The sequence below is a fragment of the Drosophila nasuta genome, chromosome 3, assembly GCF_023558535.2.
Source record: "Drosophila nasuta strain 15112-1781.00 chromosome 3, ASM2355853v1, whole genome shotgun sequence".
Taxonomy (NCBI): Eukaryota; Metazoa; Arthropoda; class Insecta; order Diptera; family Drosophilidae; genus Drosophila; species Drosophila nasuta.
Window position 1 is genome coordinate 27,914,129 of NC_083457.1, and position 20,823 is coordinate 27,934,951.

The following is a 20,823-nucleotide window of genomic DNA, read 5'->3' on the forward strand; positions in this document are numbered from 1 at the left end:
TAAACTTTTCCATTTTGGGTGCTATGAGTTTTACAACTTTAATCAAAAATTGAAAAATTGTATATATATTGCGAGTACTGTCAGCTCGAAACTTTTGGCCGGGCTGGCACACATCATAAATATGTCAAAGGTATTTGAAAACTATGTGTCAACTTTGCCACAGGGCGTGCCTAGCCCCCTTCCCTTCTCGCTCCCCTGCTGTAGTGTCTTGCACTTGCCAACTGAAAAGTTTACACAGTATTTTTTTCCCAACTTTAATCGATAAATATGACTATTATTAAACTACGAGTGAAACGAAGTGAAGCACACAAGACACATACGAATGCGAATAGCTCGTGATTTCGTAACGATGCCAAAAATATGAGCATATCTCTATCTCTCTCATATATGTGATATATGTGGCAGTATTTGTTGGCGTATTATGTGTGCATTCAGACGGGTCTCTTTTGAGGCTGGCTCTGTAAGTTACGCTAACAAGCTGCAGTCGAAGTTGCAGCGTGGCCCATAACTAAGGGCCAAAAGCCAACTACAATATGTGAAGCAAGTAAGCAACGATGCAGGCTGTTCATGGTCTCGAAAGACTGGCAATTTGTTGGCCAGACAAGCGACAAGGGCGGGCAACAACATCGTCTCGAGACTCAAGACTGGAGACTGCTTGGTTGCATGTGATGCTGCTGCAGCAAACGCCCGCAACTTGCTTAATTTGATATCAAATTTATAACTGACTTATTGGCACTTGGCAGTAAGATTACGCCTGCCAGGCAGTCAGGCAGTCAGGCAACCATCCAAGCAGGCAGCCAGCCGACAGACTCGCATACCTTTGCCTTTAGCACCCAAAACGAGGCGCCCGCATATCTGTCGAGTAAGTTATTACGTATACGCAGTGTATGTGTGCGGGCGAGCGGGCGGCTGTCAAAGTTTTTGGTTGCTTGCCGTTGCCGCGGGTCGTTTTATGGCTTAGGTATGTGCTTGTTATATGCCATGAGTGCTATATTCTGAGTGAGTGAATTTTTAACACGCCCATCAAATTCAAATGATGGCATGTGATGTGCGGTGCCCGGTTTGCTGCAACACGCAAAAACAACAACATAAAATCCCAGAAAAAACACTGAGACAGACAGACAGACAGACTGGAAGATGAAGAAAATGAAGAAAAAAGCCAAGCTACATTTATGCAATTTGCAATATTGACAGCTCAGCAAATTCTTTTTGCCAAGCACACAGCGGGCATTTAGCAGCTGGCGGCGATTTTACTCTCTCGCTCTCTCTATGCAGTTGACCTTTTGCATACCCTAACATTCAGGTACATTACTGTTTGACCTTTTGATGGCTACGTGTGGGTAATTAGATAGAGATAGAGAGAGAAAGAGAGCATTACAACGTCGGCTATGCGCTTGTTTGGCTTGCGTCAAAAGCAATTTCTTAACATCGACCTCGGCGTTTTAATAAATTCCGCATAGCTTTGCATTTTCAGCACACTCTTCTTGACCAATTTTTTTGCGCCCGCCTTGAGGTTGGCTTTCCTTTCAGCTGCCTTCACTGTCCCTTTGGCTTTTGCTGCCTGGCTTTGCTCTTGCCTGGTTTCAATATTTTGCCTTAACACTTTATGAAATTTCCACAGGCATTTTTTTTTTTTGCTGTTGCTGCTGTTGTTGCTGGCAAACTTAATGAAAATTTAAATAATTGAATGTGATGTTGCATTGCACAGCAGGTGGCAACCTTCTCGATATACATAGAACGCTGCTCTATCTTTTGCTGCTGCTGCTGCTGCTGCTGTCTCACACTATTGCATATTAATGAGCCTAAGAGCTGCTGGCAGCAGTCAGCAGTTTTCAGCACTTGGCTCGTGGAATTACTTGCTCTCTGTGGCGAGCGGCGTTTAAGCGTTTTTGTTAAAGCGCCGCGCGAGTTTTGGGCCAACGAAGAAGCAAAACCAACGCAGACGCAGACAGAGACGGAGACGCAGCCTGCATCCTGACAATGACAAATGAATACTTTTATGGCCGCGACCCGCAGCGGCAGCGGCATTAAAAGTTTCGTGTTAGCAAAAGTGACACCTCGCTCGGCCCGGGCCAAGTTACGTGCGCTCAGTATGTGTGTGTGTGTGTAGGTGTATAGCTGTAAGCTAGCCAAGTAGTGCTTGGCTGGCAGCGTGGCTTAGGCCATGACAGGAAGTGGTCTTTGCTTTGCCTCAGTGTGCAGTCATGTCCCAACTGCCTCACACACAATCTGTCTGCTCACTCACTCTCATTCGCTCTCTCTCACTCTCGCTCACATTTGCTCTATCTCCGTCTCTGTCTGCTGAGTGAGTATTTATTCAGACTCTTTGCCACAGTCTGGTCGACCAACCATTTTTGTTGCACGTTCCAGCTCCGTGTGCTGTTTACCAAACGAATTAAATTGTTCGCCTCAAGTGTATTTTGTGCTTTGACGCACAAACATTGCCACAACTGGCTGCGAGTGTTGTTATTGTCACTAGCTACCTCTCACTCTGACTCTCCCCTCCTCTCTATCTCTCTCTTTATTTGTTTGTTGTTGTTATGGCTGCTGCCTAGAGGCTGAATTTGTTAATCTGCAGCACTCAATCAGCGAGCGTTTTGCCATGACAGCAACTGATTTTTTCCCCGCTAATTATGCACGTACGTGTGCAAGCGAGATGGCAGTATGTGTGTGGACGTGTGTGCGTGTGTGTGTATGTGTCTATTAAGTTCGTATTCGATTCGTGCTCATACCTGAGCCTATATGATTAACGACTGCAATGGGCGCACACGTCGCATTTGACATCAATTATCGCGCCTCGTGTAACACTCAATGCCTTCCCCCCTCTCTCATGCTCTCACTCTCTGTATAGTTGTGTGTAGGTGTTCAGCTGGGTAATTCCTTCTTCATTGCTTCATCGATTTTGAGCCTGCTGAAGTTATGAGCTGGCACGAACATGACCAACTTAATTGATTTTTTATTAGCGGCACAAAAACGAAGTCATCGAAAAAGCGAGGCTAAAATGTTCATGGGAAAAAAAGCCATTTTGCTATATACCATACCGCTAAATGTATTTTTCATGCGGCTGAAAGGCTGAAACACTCACACACAAACATTTGTTGAGTCTCTCGCACATGAAAACCAATTGACAGTTTTCAATTTAAGTTGCGGAAATATTTTGATTTCCTCTTCTTTTTTTTTGTTGTGTGTTGCGCGCCATATGCGGAATACTTTATTGTTGTTATTGTAGCAATTGAGGGGATGGGGAATGGTGGATAAAACAGCTCAAGCGTCACCGCACCATACCATTTGGCACAAGCATATTTTCCGCTCCATTTCCCAGACTCCCACACACAAACACCGAGCCAGCCAACACACACCCACACCCACACACTCATATATTTTATTTTATTTGCACAAAGCAAAGAAGAAAAACCGCAGCAACCATTTTGTCAGTGCAATAAAAGTTTGCGTGTGAAATGCCTGGCGGGCAGCAGCACCAGCAGTAGCAGCAACGACAGGAGAAGGTGCAGCTGAAGCTGAAACAGAAACTGAAGCCGAAGTAGATGCCTCTACCACCCCAAGGGGGGAGCCGAAAGTGGACGTTGACTCTCAAGTTGAATGGGGAGTTGCGAGATGCGAGATGTGAGTTGCGAGTTGTTGGAGTTGGCCCGTTGTCGACTTAATCAGCTGGGAGCTGAGAGACATCCGTCTGCCATGTGGGACATATGCACTTTAAATTATGCATATTATGCCTTGCTATGCCACTAAGTAATTAAGCAGATAGCACACATAGTGTGTGTCTCTCAGTACCTGTCTCTCTCTCTCTCTCTGTGTGTGCGTTGACTCAAATAAGTACTTACGTGTGTGTGAGTGTGTGTGCTAACACATTTTAATTAGAAATGCATGTGTTGAGCCGCAGTCAAGTGGGACACACACCCAAAGAGGGAGAAAGAGAAACTTCTTAGTAGCACATGCAAAAATAATGTTGCCTACTTATTGGGGCAGCTTGATTGATAAGTCAGTTAGCCGCCAATTCGTTTAGAAGATGAACTGAACGAAAGGCAAATGCAAGTTTGATAAATCACTTTTAAGCTGTCACGGGTAAAACACAAGACCATTTGACCATTTATCAGAAAGCCAGCCAGCCAGTGACCAGAGAGCCAGCTAGCTGACCAATCGATGTATCTATATTTATAGGCCCATCAATTATAGCGAAGGGCATTCACGTTTTTATTTTGTATATTCACGTTTTTTTCTTTGTGGTTTGTAGAGTATATAAATAGCATGGTAAAGAGACTGAATTAGGTTCGTATGAATTGAGTTGCGTAGTTGCAGAACCAAAGCAGATTCCAATGCCATTGGCAAACCGAAAAGATGCCACAGACACACACACAAGCTGTGAAAGAGGAATATACACACATACACAAGCAGCACGTAGCTAGATGGCCTTCTACTTGGTTGAGAGTCAACTGAGTATGTCATTTTATTGAATCAAAAACCACTCAGCTATTGAAAATCAATTTGCACTGCAGCAGCAGCAAAACGTAGGAGCCAAACGTCGTCGCCAAACTGGACCAAGGAACACCTGCCAGGCAGGCAGCCAGACAGACAGAAGGACAGACAAACGGACGTAGCAAGAAATAGGACAATAAATACGCTCACACACACACATAGAGAGAGAGTTGTCCCAAACACGCACACAATTTTCCACATTTACACTTGCCATAATAATAAAGCGACATAAAAACGCACCCTCCATCGCCTTCTGCATACTTTGAAAAGAACGAACAAAAAAACGAGAAGCAAAAAAAAAAAAAAAGAAAGAAGAGAAAAGCAAAGGAAATCAGCAGCAGCAGCAGCAACAGCAACTGAATGTGAAATTTGTTTGGTAGCAAGAGGAAAATGCAATGCCATTTGAGGTATGCTGATCAGCAGTTCCCGCACACGTTGCCTTTTAAACCAATTCCAAATCGAGTTAAGAGCACAAGGACATGCCGCACACACACACACAAACACACTGAGAGCGGGAGGATGAGAGGTGGGGGCGAGGTTGTTCAGCCATTCACCTGTATGCAAAATGAAGCGGCAATGCCACTGAAAATTGATGGCAGTCACGTAGAATGTCAGGCAGCAAGAAGAAAATCCATAAAACACAAGTAGAAAACTTGAGGGCAGCATATGAGTTTCCCTTTGTCTGCCTCCCCCTCTCCTAACCCCTTTTTGTTTTTACTGTGCTACAAAAAATAATAAAAAAGAACAAGCAAAAAATGCAAATTGCAAAAAAAAGAAGGTAGATAGAAAAGCAGCACGCAACGCAACGCTTTCAGGTGACCAAAGAGGCAGCAACATCAGAGCAACAACTGAGACAAGGTTGCAGCTGCAACCAGTTAAAGTCTCATTAGAGCCCAGTTTTGCGTGTGTGTGTGTGTGTTTCAGTCCCCTTCTCCTCTTACCTCCTCTTACTACTGGCCTCAGCATTTCACGCAGTTTAACCAACTTGCCCTGGGGACTGAACTCAACTGGACTCGACTGCCATGAAACTGATGCTGTGGCAGCTGCTGTTGTTGTTGTTGTTGTTGCTGTTGGTGCTGTTTGGATGCTGCTCTCTGTCGGCTCTGTTTGCTGCCTAATGAAAGCCATAACTGTGCATTAGCACGACTGGCAGTTAGTTCTTTTGGTTTGGTTGGGCTTCTCGTTGTTTTTTTTTTTTGTGTTGTAGCCTTAAAGCGGCGATGTGTGTGTGTATGTGAGCGTGTGTATATGGACAATAAAAGGCGGCTTCATATGACATGAAATTGCGGCACGCAGCCATAAAATACGCACGCCCACCCAAAGGCTGGGCAAAATAATAAATAAAAGCTTCCCCCCAACAAGCCATGCAAATGGCGCCGCTACGCATCCGTATCCGCATCCGGTTGTCGCTGCCGTGGCTGCCGTGCTGCTGCTGTTGTTGCTGTTGCTGTTGCCGGTGTCGGTGTCGCTTGACGTCGGCGTTGGCGTTGTCTCTGCACCGCCGTTGGCGATGCCATTGCCTCGCTTTGGCTCTTTATACGCTGGAGACTGCCACTGAGTATCGACTGCCTTCGGTAAGGCGTTAAGCGTGAGCCGATTACGCGCACTTATCAGACTTGCCTCTCTGCCCAGACTGCCCCAAGGGAAAAAGTACTGGCGTATGGAGCTCTGCAATTGCTGCTTACTTTACTCCACTCTCCATTCTCTTTCTCTTTTTCCTTTCTGCTAGTGCAGCTTTAATTGCTGGCCGTAAAAATTGCTACATGTGTTTTTTAGTTCATCTCAGATATGTGCCTCGTACATTTTTTAGTGCAACTCTAACGAAAGTGGGGCATGAATGTGTCTGCAAATTGTTTCTGCTCTTAAGGCATTCCGACACTTCATGAATTGATTTTAATGCTGTGCAAACTCGAGCATATTGCAATTGTAAATTCCTGTAATGTCTAAATTCTAAGAGAGACACATTGAAATAAATCTACAACTTTATAAGCTTCTGCCTCAATCGACTTAATCCGGCAATAAGCTGTAGCCAAAGTCGACTATCCACTCAGTTACAACGAGATTTAGCAGAGGGCTTAGATTGACAATAGCTGTTGTCTGTTATTTATGCATATTCGTTGATTACTTAATCCCTTAGTAATTGTCAATCAGCTTGTTGCAGAACTATTAAGCACAAACTTGTCGCCTGGACTTTATAACTATTATTTAAATGATGACTAATGCTTGTGTGATTTTCAGAGTAATTGCTAAAATCTTTAAGCGCTAAAATGGAGGCAACTGACTTCAACTTAACTGAAAGCTAAAATCTTTAATAGTAAATTGTTTTAAAAGTATATTTTCTTTAAAAGATTTTGCAATTTCTTGACAAAGCTTGAAAAGTTGCTAACTACTTCTAATCGCATTTGATGTGCACCAAATATTCTTTAAAAAGCTTAACTAAACTAACATTTAGTGCTTCTGCCTCTAGCTGCCACAACTTTGCAGTGCAGCACGCTAAAAGCTCATTGGACACAAGTTGAAGTCCATTTTGCAGTCATTCGCAGTTATCTTCACAGGCGGCTTTTTGCTTCAAATGAGATGTGTCATTTGGGAATTTTGCATTGACAGCATGTGGTGTGCTTTGAGTGTGCTCTTTAATTCAATGCAACCACAGCAAACGCGATGGCGACAGCGAGCAGCACAAAGCAAGAATTACGAGAAAAAATGAAATGGGATTGGGAATGAAAGTGGGATGTGGATTGTGGGAATGGGCAAAACTAATTGCTGCTTTTAGGCGTTAATGAAAATTACAAATTGCGCATACGCCGCGTGGTGTGGCGCCATGTTGGGAAGGGGTGGAGAGAGGGGGAGGGAGTGGGGAGTGCAAAGCATGGATCGATGTTGCATTGTCATTGCATGTGGTTGCATAATCGCTGCTCTACATTTCGCGCTTGGCTGCAGCGTGCCCAACAACAATGATCTCAACAACAAGCAAACCCATTAGAAGTTGCTACATTTTCTCTAAACACAGCAGGAGACATAAAGAGGAGGGGGGAGACGTGTGCCAGCAGACAGACAAGCAGCCACATCACTCCGCTAGCTGCCTGGCTGCCTGGCTGTTGCAGTTTTTGTGTTGAGTCATTTTTGCGCTCAAAAGCACTCACTAAAACAAATAAACACTTTGCGCATTGTTTCGTTTTGACAAATGCGTGTAATTTACGGAAATGTTTGTTTGGGCATCCAGCACCCAGTTCTCTCTCGCTCTCTCTCTCTCTCTCTCTCTCGCTTTCTCTTTTAGTCTAGTACACTCTGTTTCTGTCTCTGTTTAATGTCTGCTGTCTCTGTGTGTGTCGTTTCATGTTTGCTAAATTGTCTTAAGCATATTTGCACGGCACTCATATGAAGCTCGAGCCGTGCTCGGCTTTGCAATTAGTTGGGCCCCGCTCTAAAAGCCATGAAGTAAACGCCGCCTGCATTGCACACTAATGACTGCGTCCCTGCAACAGCAGCCTACGGAGGAGGCGCAACAAAATGCCAAGCGAGCGGCATTTAAAAAAAATATGGGTTAACAATGCCTCAACTACGGCTGCTGCTGCCGCTGCTGCTGTTGCTGCTCATCAAAGTGGCAATAAAATATGCGCATATCCACGCGCTCGAATAGCTCATTACAACAAGTGATAGTATCTCTTTGTGTATGTGTGTGTGTGTGTGGCATGCCCCTTTTCACTCTAGAGTTGCAATCTAGTCTGCCAGATGAAGCGCGAAATAACTAACTGAGATTGCCTTTTTTTTTTTTGTTGTTCCTCTGTTGCTCTTCTCGTTGTTGTTTTTCATATAATGGTCAGCTTTTGTTGCGGTCTTAATGAGGCAAATTTTCAGTTGCGCCTTTTGTTGATCCAACTTGAACATTTCTTGGCCGCCTTTTGTTGTTTTATTTGATGGTGATAGAGGAACGGGTGGGGGAGAGATGCCAAGTGGACGGCAATTTATGATACCTTTGTGGTTTCAATATTGCGCCAGGCAAAAGAGTAGAGAGCAACATAATTAAAAATTGTGACAGTCATAAATTTTTCGTTTCGGGGCTTTTTTTTGTTGTATTTCGGCCAATTCCCACGAGTCCAGGCGATAGCAAAACCTTCGTCTGTTTGCCTCATCATCAGCATCATCATGAAGTCAGCTCAAAAAAGTTCTTCTTTGCAGTTCGTTATTAAAGTAACTGCGGCAAGTGCTGGCTGCTGGCTGCTGCTGCTGCTGTTGGACTTAAAAGCCACTTTCGACAAGTTGCAAGGAAATCAATTAGAGCGCATTATATGCAACTGAAGTTGCACTCAAAAGCACTTTAAAGTACGGCCAAAGGCAAGCGCAAAAGGCAAACGCCGAAGCCGAAGTCGAAGAGACAAGGGCAACATTTGATTCCTCTTTTCATTGTGCAGCTGCTGCATGGCCACTGATTGCTGAGCTGAGCGACAGAGATAGATAGAGATAGAGACAGAGACAGAGAGAGAGGGAGCGAGGACAACGCCCACATTTGGGTTCCCGTTTTTGCAGCTAGTTGGCCCTGACAGCAGCGAGTCCGGGCGATAAAGCAGCCCCAGCAGCTGCGGGTTACAGTTGCCAACAGAATGCGGACGGCGACTATGATGAAGACTGAGACATGAACTGTGACTGCGACTGCGACTGAGGCTGGCAACTGGCAACTGGCAACTGGCAGCGGGCAAGCTGGCGACAGGAGGCCAGGCCCGCTAGTGTTGTAAAGTGTCAAAACGTGTACTTGTCGCTGGCAGGATGCGCGGCGGCTCCTTTAATTTGAATTTTATGCACTGCATGCATAAATTTATGGCACAGGACACGCCCTCAACGACAATGACAAAGGCAACATGACAGCCACATGTCCATTACGGCCACCAGCCACCCAGCAAAACACCCACAACACACAAACACACACACACACACACACAGAGACACACATGTAAAGATAGAGACACTTAAATGTCCTGCTGCTGCTGCTGCTCCTGATGCTGGTGCTCAACGTCAGGCAACAGCTTCTTATCTTGGCCTCTCCCATGTCTTTTTGGCCCCTACAATTTTCGTCTTTCACTTTTCCTCCTCCTCCTCCTCTCCATTTGTCTCAACTATGCAGCTCTTTAATTTGCGCTTAAGGTCTTTCGCTTGAAATTGAAATTAATCTTAATTTAAATGCTGTGTGCATATTAATTGTGGATAAACGCAATCACCGCTTTGCCAACGCACAGCTTTGTCATCCAAATGAAATGCATTTTTAATTGCGGCCGAGCACAATTATTCGTTTATAAATGCATTTTTCTCGCTTTACGTTTATGACAATCAAAAGAGCAATTCATAGTTGCCAGCCACATATAACATATGAAATTGCATTGCTTGTGCATTGTGTGCAATTCATATCGATAGCTCACTCACTCTCTCTCTCTCTCTCTCTCTCTCTCTTTTGCTGGTTTTGCCTATCCCTGGGTGGCAAGCTTAATATCCTGCTGTCAGACATGAGGACGAGCTTACGCCCTGGTGCCAATCTACTGTCATGCCTCTGTCACGCGTCTCCCTTGCCCAAAAACACTAAAAAAAAAACCAAAAAACAAAAATAACAACACCGAGAAAATAACATGTCGAAAATAGTATTCGCAATTCACATCAAAAGGCAACAGCAGTGGCAACAAACTGCACGCGCCTCGTTGCATTATAAATGTTGCAATTGGTGAGAGTGCTGAATTTTGAGTTGTTACTTTTGTTATTGTCGTGGCAAGGCTATACCAACCAATCGTCTGTCTGTCTGCCTGTCTACCTGCCTGTCTCCTAGTTGAAAACATACGATGAGTCAATATCATTCTTGGCAATTGCACACAACGCTCTGCTCAGCTCTGCTCTGCCATCAATGTGCAATGACACGAGTCCAAAGTGACAACTGAAAAGTTCAATTATATCCTTTTGGAGAGTGTGCGAATAATATTGCGAACAATTGTCTGAAAGTGTCCATTTATTTCTCTTTAGCTTTATGTCAAGCACAACACGTGCATTTTATTAACTGTGCTTCGATTCCTTACTTCCTTCCTTCAATTGTCGCCATGTTGTTTTGTATAATCCCTAAATGGCTTTCTAAGTTTTGGCTTATTCGGAATTTGAAGAAAATGTTTTCTGTACTATTTTAAAACGGACTTAAGAACTAAAAGTAGTTTTGTAAAACAAGTTTATAAATAGTTTATAAATAGTTTAGAATCAAATAACTAATGGAAATATTATAAATCTAAAATATACTAAAATAATTCTGTGGTTGTCTGTTTCTTTTATTGCATAGGTTTTCTTGTGCTTTAAGCGTCAACAATTTTTTAATTGTGTCTTTCTTTTGTACTTTTTTTATCTGGTGTGATTTGCACTGTTTGGTATATTTTGATGGTACATTAATATACTAAGTATATGCAGATTCTTGTTAGCTTTGATTGATAATCTAGTGTATTTTGCACTCTATGGTATATATTGAGCATACATAGTGGTATATTAATATACCAAATATAAGCTTCGGTATATTTTTACATTTATCCGGTGTATTTTAAGTATAATACCAACATGCTTTGCTTTCATTTAAAATGGGTTGCGGGTATCTCACAGTCTTATACACTCGCTTCATAAAGAAACTTGTTTCTACTCTATGATGCTAATCAGTATCATTAAATGGATTGTATGAGTATAGAAATAAAATAATTAACTGAATAATATGTATATCAAAAAAATACAACTTTTGTTTAATGCTGTTTACAATTCAATTTATGCCTCAATTTCACTCGCCTGCATTTTTTGCAGATTTATTTGCCAAGTACTTTGCGCTTTACAACAGAAACAGCATTGCTGTCTAAACAGAATGTGTCTGGGAAAAACACAAGTCAAAATCAGTTCTTGCAGATGATTTATGCAACAGAAATGTGTTGTGCCGCTTTTTCACAATGTGCAACTAAATCGCATTTAATCGAAATTCCGTATGCCATTAAAAGAGCCACAGGATAAACAATTTCAGCATTTATTGCTGAGGCCACTTAAGTACTGCACTCCGATAACCACAAGAGAGTGAGAGAGAGAGAGGGGCAAAGCGAAAGAGTAAGAGAGAGATAGTCCCAGAGACAGAGACAGAGAAAGGGTATTACAATGATGGGCTAACTAAACTGTGACCAAATGTCACACGTGGTTTTAATTATCGTTACAAAGTGCCATGAATATATGTACGAAAGTGTGTGTGTCTGCTCTGTACTTGTGTTTGTGTGTGTGTGTGCGTGGCATAATTACATTTTGTGGAATTGAGCAAAGTGTTGATTATTAATTAAAATAGCTTTATTTGGCACGACACGCACTGCACAAATGGCTGTCGAGTGGAGCGGAGCGGAGTTGTTGGCTGCCTATCACAATTTATATCAAAATATCTGAATATCAGTTAAATATTTAACATTTGCCTCTAAATTGCGTATACGTAATACGTATACGTATGCATGTAATTATGCCATAACGAGCTTGTTTCGCTCTCTCTCAATTTATTCGTCTTTCTGCCTCGCTTCTGTGAGTTGCTCTAATGACTGTAATTAAAGTGCAACGTGAGACGTTTAAACATCGACTGGGTCAATTGCTGTTGGCCAAATGTGTGTGTGTGTGTCTGGAAATTTGCAACTGCGCCTAACTAACTTTTCATTTCATTTCTCTTTCTCGTCTCTTTCAAAATATTTGCAGAAGGAGTTATTCGTTAGCAAAGTTGAGCCAACTTCGCCGCGAAACGAACGCAAATTTTCCGCTGCCACAGCGCCATCGATGAAAACAAAGTGGCTGAAAGCATTTAAGAGCCTAAAGCCGGCGGGTTCTGGTTCAGCACAACAATCAGATAGGTGAGTTTTAACAACCAATGCTTCTTTTCCGCCCTTCCCTCGCCATCCAAACACGTTCCGGCAATTTTCCGACCCCAAACCCCATTTATGTATCTATCCGTTATATGTATATCTTATGTGTATAAGCCTCCCACACACATTTCCCCATTTAAGCCAAACAAACAAAATACCATAGCAAAAAATACTCTGCACATTATACAGTTGGCGTTGAACGGCAGCACGACGCAGAAAAGCGTCGGAAAATCGCTGGAAAATAGTCAGCAGCAGTTGAGGAAAAAAACTGCTACAAATGAAGCGCAGCAGCATTTTAATATGGCTAAAAGCCGCGAAAAATATGCCATGAAGAAGCCGAAAATTTTAGTCTGAACGACTGGCAGCAAATAGAACATTTTGCAAATCCACTTTTCCGCATTCCCGCAGTTTATGCAACAATTCAAATTTTTCGACTGCACTTTGCCGTTAAGTAATTTAATCACTGTGAAATGGAAATAAAAAACGGAAAAGCATAAACTGCAGCCTTTGAGTTGAATTCTGTGGTTACACAACCGCACAACTCTGTGCCTCGTCCTCCTTTTGAAACATCCTCTTACCTGACCACAGTCCATATCATAAAAATATGAATGTTAAGTTTAGTTAAGGCAAAAACTTTTGAGCTTATGATGAGTGAGCTGCATTTACTAATGTTACACTTACTTCTTTCCCATAACATCTTGTGATATCTTTTCATTTCGTTTTGATTAACATTCGATACATTGAATTAAACAATACGTATTTAACGATCGATCAGCCAACAACCCCGACAAAATCAAATGTACCACGCTGTATCGACCGTGTTGACCTTGAGGTAACCAAAATTAATCAAGCAAACTACAAAAAAAACAAAATACAAATTAACTCAATTCATTCTTTTGCTTTTAATGTAATCGAACATAAACTCTAAATGAAATTTCAACTAAATTACAAAAATCAATTAAACATTTTGCTTTTGCTTAGCGCTTGACAAACAAATAAATATTCGCTGTAAATGTTGCACGCAAACGTAGAAAACTCCTCCCCAAATATTAGAACTAGCAATGACAATTGAATTGTAAACTGAAAACTGCACTAAAGCAGCCAACAAAGTGTTCAAAATGAAATTCATTTAATTTATTTTGATTGATATACATTTTGTATTCGATTTGTATTTATTTTTAATATCATTTTATATATTTGTGCCAACCATAAAATGCACCTGCGTCTGCTACACCATCGATCACAATTCGTTTTGTTCGCAAATCAATTAAAATTGAACTAAAACAAAACAATGTTAGATAACTGCTGCCAACAAAACTGCAAAACAAACTTGGCCAGAAATTGTTGCCAACTAAAAAAAAAACTATAAATAAAAAAAGAGAAAAAAAGAAAAGCGTCTGCTTCACTGTGTCCATATGTGTCCTACACATTTGGGCCAGTAAATTTAACTTGGCGCCGAGTGAAAACATTGAAAAATATGCGAAAAATTGCTGGCTATAAATTTCGCCTCGACTTGCCTCGCCATAGACACCCGCATATCGAACAGGCTGCCAGATAAATTGCATTGGCATTGGGCATTGCAACCTCCTCACTTGCATCCCAGTGTCGCATTCGCAGTCGCATTCGCATTCGCTTTTACATCCGCATCGAATTGGCTACCGTTTATGGTATTCCCAATGGGCCAATGCCGACAACATTTTTTTCTGTTTGTTTTTTGGTTTCTTTTGTGCTATTTTTGGTAGCATTCGCCAACTATACTTAATACCATGCCGACAGCTTGCGCTGCAAACGATGATAAATCGAAAATCTTCTCGGCTTAGAGCGAGATAGATACAGATAGTTGAAGAGCGAGATGGGTAATGATAACTCGTCAGCTTGCTATGGAATTATGGCCAGACTGCGGCGGCAGCTGTGGCGATGGCGACGACGGCGACACATTTGCAATTTTTGTTGCAGCTCTTTTACATTCATCAACTCCCCGACATGTTTATCAGTGTTTTTTTTGGTGTGGAATACTGCGACCCTTAAAGTCAAATCAAACACCACTGCATTGGCCACCAAACAATTTAATATAAACATTTGCAAACGTGACAAGAAAATCACACAGTTCCAACTTTTCTTATATTGCAAAAGTTTTCGCATTGCGCTCCAAAATTACTAATGCGACCCCTTGGCCGCTATCCGTATTTTGTTTTTGTATTTTTGTTGTTTTTATTTTGCCAACTCTGCGCTTTGCGGGCTTATTTTTCTTCGTTTTTGTATTTGGCACAGCCAAAAAAGTTTCGCTTGTGCATTAATGAAAAATTTATAATTATTTTCACGACCCTTTCTTTTTTTTTTGTGTGCGTTGGTTGATAAATAGAAAAACATGCATTTTGCTAGAATCCCGCAACTCCTACGCAAGCATACTTACTTCCCCAAATGTACATTGAATCACCATGAATATATAACTCTACATATAATAATCACACACATAATTAGAGCTTAGTACCCTGTAAACATACGCATAATACTTATATAGTGTAATAAATAAATATATAGTATAATAAACTCTTTACCCTGTAAGTGTATATAAAATCGTATAAATACATATATTAAACTAAGTTCTCCAACTACAATATGTACTGTATGTGTTATAATAATATTTAATCTGAAAGTAATAACTATGTTTAGCATATAAAATATATTTTTTTGATCACACATATTTTGCAATGCAATAATTCTAGGGAAATCTTGTTAGAAGCAATTGAGGTAGAAAATCTTTATTTGCTAACGAGGATCAAAGCCAATTTGTTTACATATTTAGTCTGTCTGCAATACAAAGTATTTATTTATTTTGTTAATCCACTTCACACATAAATTGCATTGCAATATTTCAAGAGAAATCTTGTTAGTCACCTGTTAAATCACATATAAATTGCTACCTCTTGAGATAGAACAACTTTATTTGCCATCGAGGATCATAGCCAATTGGTGTACCTATTTAATATGTCTAGCTTATAAAGAATATACATTTTTGACTTTCTGTTAAATCCAGCTGTTAAATGCCATATAGAAATTTCGTTCGCTAGACAATTTGTTTTCACATTTAATACATTTGAAATATTAAATATTTGTATGTATATTGATCCACATGACCCATATTTTTCATACTATCTAATAATTCTCAATAGATTCAAAGAAATTCTTGTTAGTCACCTGTTAAATGACTTATTTGCTCAGCAATATAAAATGCGAAATCTTCGTTATGCAACTCTATTTTAATACAGACAAATGAAAGTTTGTATATTTATGTTCGAACATTTCTTAAATCTGCATATTTTACGTATGGGAATTTTATTGACAAAGTCAAATGGCAACAATTTTCGTTTTTTGTGTAGATGTATAAACCGAAAATATGTGTAGGACAGCCGTTTGATATTTAGAGCTTACACAAATCAATTTAATTTTATATTAAAATTATAACATTTTTGTGGTACATAAATTTTTGTAGCTTCCAGCATCTGTCTAATTTAGTTTATGTTTATGTATAACAAAAAAAAAAACGCCCAAAGCATTAATTTGGCAATGGACTGTGTAGAAGAGAGATATCAATTAATATATTTAATAATAACCAATTATATTTAGCTAGGCTTATGGTTCATTAAAATAATTAGTAAATTCAAATATTTAAAGCTAGAAAAATTATATTTTGTAGCAAATGTTGCACCTTTTCTTAACGGTTTGTATGTGTGTGTGTGTGTTTGTGTGATGAATGAAACCAAGTGTAATTATTTTCACTTGAAAAGGTAGAAGAACAATGCGAAAATTTGTATATTTTGCACACATCTGTAACAACTTTATAAGCCAACGTGCTGAACTGAACTGAATTGCTGTCTGTCTCTCTGTCCGTCTGTCCGTCTGTCTGTCTGTTTGTTTGTTTGTTTGTTATTGTGCACAATATAAGCCACTTACAAACAATAAGCGTCGAGAGTTGGCCCACTTCCATTACCACTTGTCAAGGATGTTCTCGTCCCGGGTCTTCACCCCGCTCTCGACTCGTGGCTGCCCGCTGTGAACAATTGCAGCATTGTCTGCCAGTATTGTCTCTCTTGCGTTCCCATCGCCTGTCTGTCTGTCTCTCCATCCATCTGTCCAGCCATTTGGCTGTATATTTTTCTGGTAAATAAAACAGAGCCAAAAAGGAAAAATCACCAGCAACAGCAGCAGTAACAGCAACAGTAACAGCAGCAACATCAGCAAGGGCAACATAATAAAAATAACAACAAATTGGTTATGTTCGGGGGCAAATGCTATGCATATAAATATGACATCAAATTATTGAGATACACGAGAAATGCTTTTATAACACAACAAAAAATATAAGAGTATATTCCGATTATAATGAAAATTTGCAGTTGTCCCCATTTTCCGAGTTGACTGAAAGCAACTGCAACTGCAAGCAAGCTGCAAAAAGTTGAGGGGATAAAAGCAAACAGAAACAACAAAAACGAAAACCACGGAAATGTGTTAACAAAGAATGAATTAAATACGCATTTGTTGTCATTATATTCTTGTATTTTTCGATTTAAATTTCCCTCACGTTCGTAATCAGATAGAATAAATACGCTGATTCGTCAAAAAGTTCTCGAGCTCCATGTACATATAATAGAAGAAGAATTTATCTTCTATTTTCAATCAGTTATTCTCTTAAAAAAAAGAGAGAAAAAATATCCGAATTCTGAACTTGATAAATATGTTTCAATACTAAACTGGAATTTTGATTTTGTGTAAATCACAAGTTTACTCATACATTTCATGGAACTGTTATCCAATAACCCAAGAATTTTTAGAATGTATTATTCCTATTTACTGACATGACTCTCAAAGCAAGAATCATAAGTTATATTTTTCGATATTGAACTTAAATCCTAAATTTATCTATAAGGAAATTTATCTATTTAACATACTAATTTCATTCATATGATAGCCTTACAAATATTGGAAATATAATTATTCACAAAACTCTCGATGAAAGAATATTCAATCCTTCAATATAGTAATTACATAGAACTGATCTCCGATAATTTTAGATCTATTAGAAATGAGTTTTTATATCGACTTGGGTATTAATGAAATAGGAAATGAAGAATTTTTTTAATATATTTATCTAAATCTCTAATTTGAGTTGAAGGATTAAAATTAACAAATTAAAATATTACAACACATGTTTTCCCTGAGAGAAAACCAAATTTCCAAAAATTCTTTTATTTCATATACCTTTACAAACTGATCAAACTTTGAATGTAAATATGATAGAGTATTTGATGGAAATGAACTAAATTGAATGTTCGCTGTCTATACAAATAAATTTACATATGCGAAATGTTGAACACATGTTGATTGTATGGAATTTAAACAAGAGTCCTGTGATTAATGTTCATTTGGCATTGTGCGTTTCCATTGTTTGCTGTTGTCATTGTGCATATTTATTTAATGTATTTATTACATGGAATCTATATACATGCATATATTCGTATTTATATACATACAATGCCCATCCCATCTGTAAAATGCAAATTTACACTTTATTGTGTACATATGTTGTTATGAGCAGATTTATATAGACATATATAAACATTATTGTATTGTGGTTGACACAATAATTACATTTTGGTGAATGGTAAATGGTAAATGGTGAACACAAAGCGAATGCAAAGCAAAAGGCGCAACATTTGACACACTTTTTTGTGATTGGATTGGATTGAATTGGATTCAAAATGAACTCGATCTCTCGTATATACTCGTATATTTTAGTTGTATAATTTTCAGTGTGTCTTATTTAGACAGACACGACCAAAGTGTGTGTGACAGACAAAGAGAGAGAAAGGGAGAGTGGAACAGTGATGTCTGATATTATGTATATTGCACTCTTCACAGGCGTAATGGTGCCTCGAATGCCCCATCGGAGTCGCTGCGTCCCAATCTGGATGGCAGCCATCATCTGCAGGAGTACACGTACAAGAAGATAACGGCCTGTGATGTCTGCTCGCAAATTCTGAGAGGTGCGTATACTTAATATGCTGGTCGAGCTTAACGGGTTTAACGGGACACATCTTCATCTTCGTCATTGTCTTCATTCTGCAGGTCACACTCGTCAGGGGCTGCGGTGTCGCATCTGCAAGCTGAATGCCCATGGCGATTGTGCCCCAAATTTGCCACGTTGCCAGCCCAAACAGAAGCTGTTGCGTCGCCAGAAGAGCACTTCGGAGCTGGAGAATCGTGTTGATATCGAGGAAGAAAGTGAGTATCCTTTGCGCCCACTCGCATTTCTCGGCGCTCTTCTCTTATAACTTTAGCTCATCACGCGCTTTCCCACCCCCAAACAACAAAAAAACAAACAACAAACCCTCAACAAAAACTAACAACAATAACACTTGCAAAAATATACTCGTACTTCGTATGCTTGCCATTTACGTGAAAACCAGAATTAACATATATGTATAACCAAAAGGGGACCGATGGCGACTCGCCATCCTTGTGTACTGTGTAACATTAACGACCCACCCAAAGGTGCCATGGGTTTTTAGCACCTATTTTGTAACTCCGAGTTTTATACTTACTCGTATTCGTGTTCCAACTCCGACGCTTGCATAAGAAAGCAGCTCAACCCTAACAAAAAACCCTTTCGAGTGTTTAAGCTAAAAACTGGAATTACATTTACCTTGCATTTTTTCTTTTCATTTTTTTCTCTTTGTTTATGTTGTTTTCCGTTTTTTTCTTGTTGTTGAGTTTTTCTGTTTGGGGGAACAACTGCAAGCTGTCGATGCATTTGCATGGCCAAAAACCAAAAACCAAAAACAATTTGATGTCCTGCTCGAGAAATGGTTCGTGGTGTGTGTTCTCCTGGCCAAATGTGAAGTGTGTGTTGTGTGTGTATCTCAACCCCCGGAAAAAAACATGGGCATAACCCATTACCTGGTTATTTCCAACCGATTGCATGCCACGTCCGAACCAAAAACCAGCACATTTCAGTAGCTAGTCGCACTCGAGTCGAGTCGAGTTGAACTGAACTGAACTGAGGCTGAGCTGAGTTGACAGCTGTCAAATTGTCGAGTAAGAGTAGAACGCATCCTGCGAATATTGATTTGACCGGGTTTTGCTCTCTCTCTCTCTATGTGTGTGTTTGTGCTGTTCAAAACCCATTCAAGGAGCGAAGGGCTTCAGTTGATTTCCACAATGGATTTATGGCACTCGTGGGACTAACTGATTGCGTCATTTCTGATTTCTGCCACAATTCGCAACATTTCAACAAGATATCTGATCTTTTTTTTTTGTGTTATATTTTTTATATTTCCCTCGTTTTTTCATTGTGTTGCTTTTTTTATTAGCGTTGCATTTATTCTGGTTCTGTTTTTTTTTGTTGTTGTCAAGTGGATTCATTGTATTCGGTTTGTTGTAGATGATTTGTGGCGAGAATAACGAGGACTCTCTGTCCACTTAACTTATAATTGAACTGTAGCTAACTAGGCAAATCTTTACGTATACGTAATTTTTTTGATATACTATGTAGAAGTACGATTTAATTGGGGTTCAGTCATAAATATATTTCGTTGCCATTACATTACAAGCGACAAAACTGAGGCAAGTACACAGCTCGAGTTAAGCAATGAGCGAGTTGAAAATATTAGTTAATTATGTCTAATCGATAGTAGATGAAAGTTTTACAAGGCTGTTGATACTGATGACTTTTTGCCAGTATAAAGTTTAGTTGGAGAAGAGCCAACAAAAGTAGTTTAAGAATGCATAAGAATTAATGGACTAAAATTCCATTTTATTCAATCAATATATGCTCTCTCTTGCTTCGCTCGAGCTGCTTACTTAGCTGCCACATAAATAAATAAAAACCAAAAACAAAAATTTTAGTTTCAACACCCGTCAACAAAAATACTCAATAAATGTAAAATATAAAATCCTTTTCCCCCCCTAACAACACACATAATTGAATAACCGAACAAACGAATATGAAAACGAATACGAATCGAATCGAATCGAATTGAATATCGAAACATAAAACCACATAAAGCATCGCCACAGGAGTCCGTGGCGGCCGATGAGCAAAATCAAAGCGCAAATCTGTTGAATGTGCCCAATACGAAATTCCGTCAAAAGACGCCAATCATCAATCGCATTGCGCAACTAGGTACCGAATGTACATATAATACTACTATACTATATATATAGTATATAATCATACTTATATTGTATGCGCAAATGATACTCGATTGCCATGCGCTTGAATTTTGTGTTCATTTATCTTTACACTCTTTGGTTTCGATTTTTTAACGTTTTATGAGTTTTTACATATTAATCGGTTATTGCAATGATTGATTGTTGCGCTTTGATTCACCTACTACTAATTAGCGAGACAAGAATGAAACAATTTAATCAACCAAAAAACAAATAT

At 39.8% G+C, this 20,823-nt stretch overlaps 1 protein-coding gene across 1 annotated transcript in view; it reads left to right on the forward strand.

The window, feature by feature from the left end:
* LOC132788718 (uncharacterized) overlaps window positions 1–20,823 on the forward strand; it is a 64,826-nt gene that overhangs the window by 32,228 nt on the left and 11,775 nt on the right. Inside the window, 4 exon segments of the mRNA XM_060796247.1 lie at window positions 12,214–12,365; window positions 13,153–13,209; window positions 18,297–18,421; window positions 18,504–18,659. Coding sequence (XP_060652230.1) covers window positions 12,214–12,365; window positions 13,153–13,209; window positions 18,297–18,421; window positions 18,504–18,659 — 490 coding nt within the window.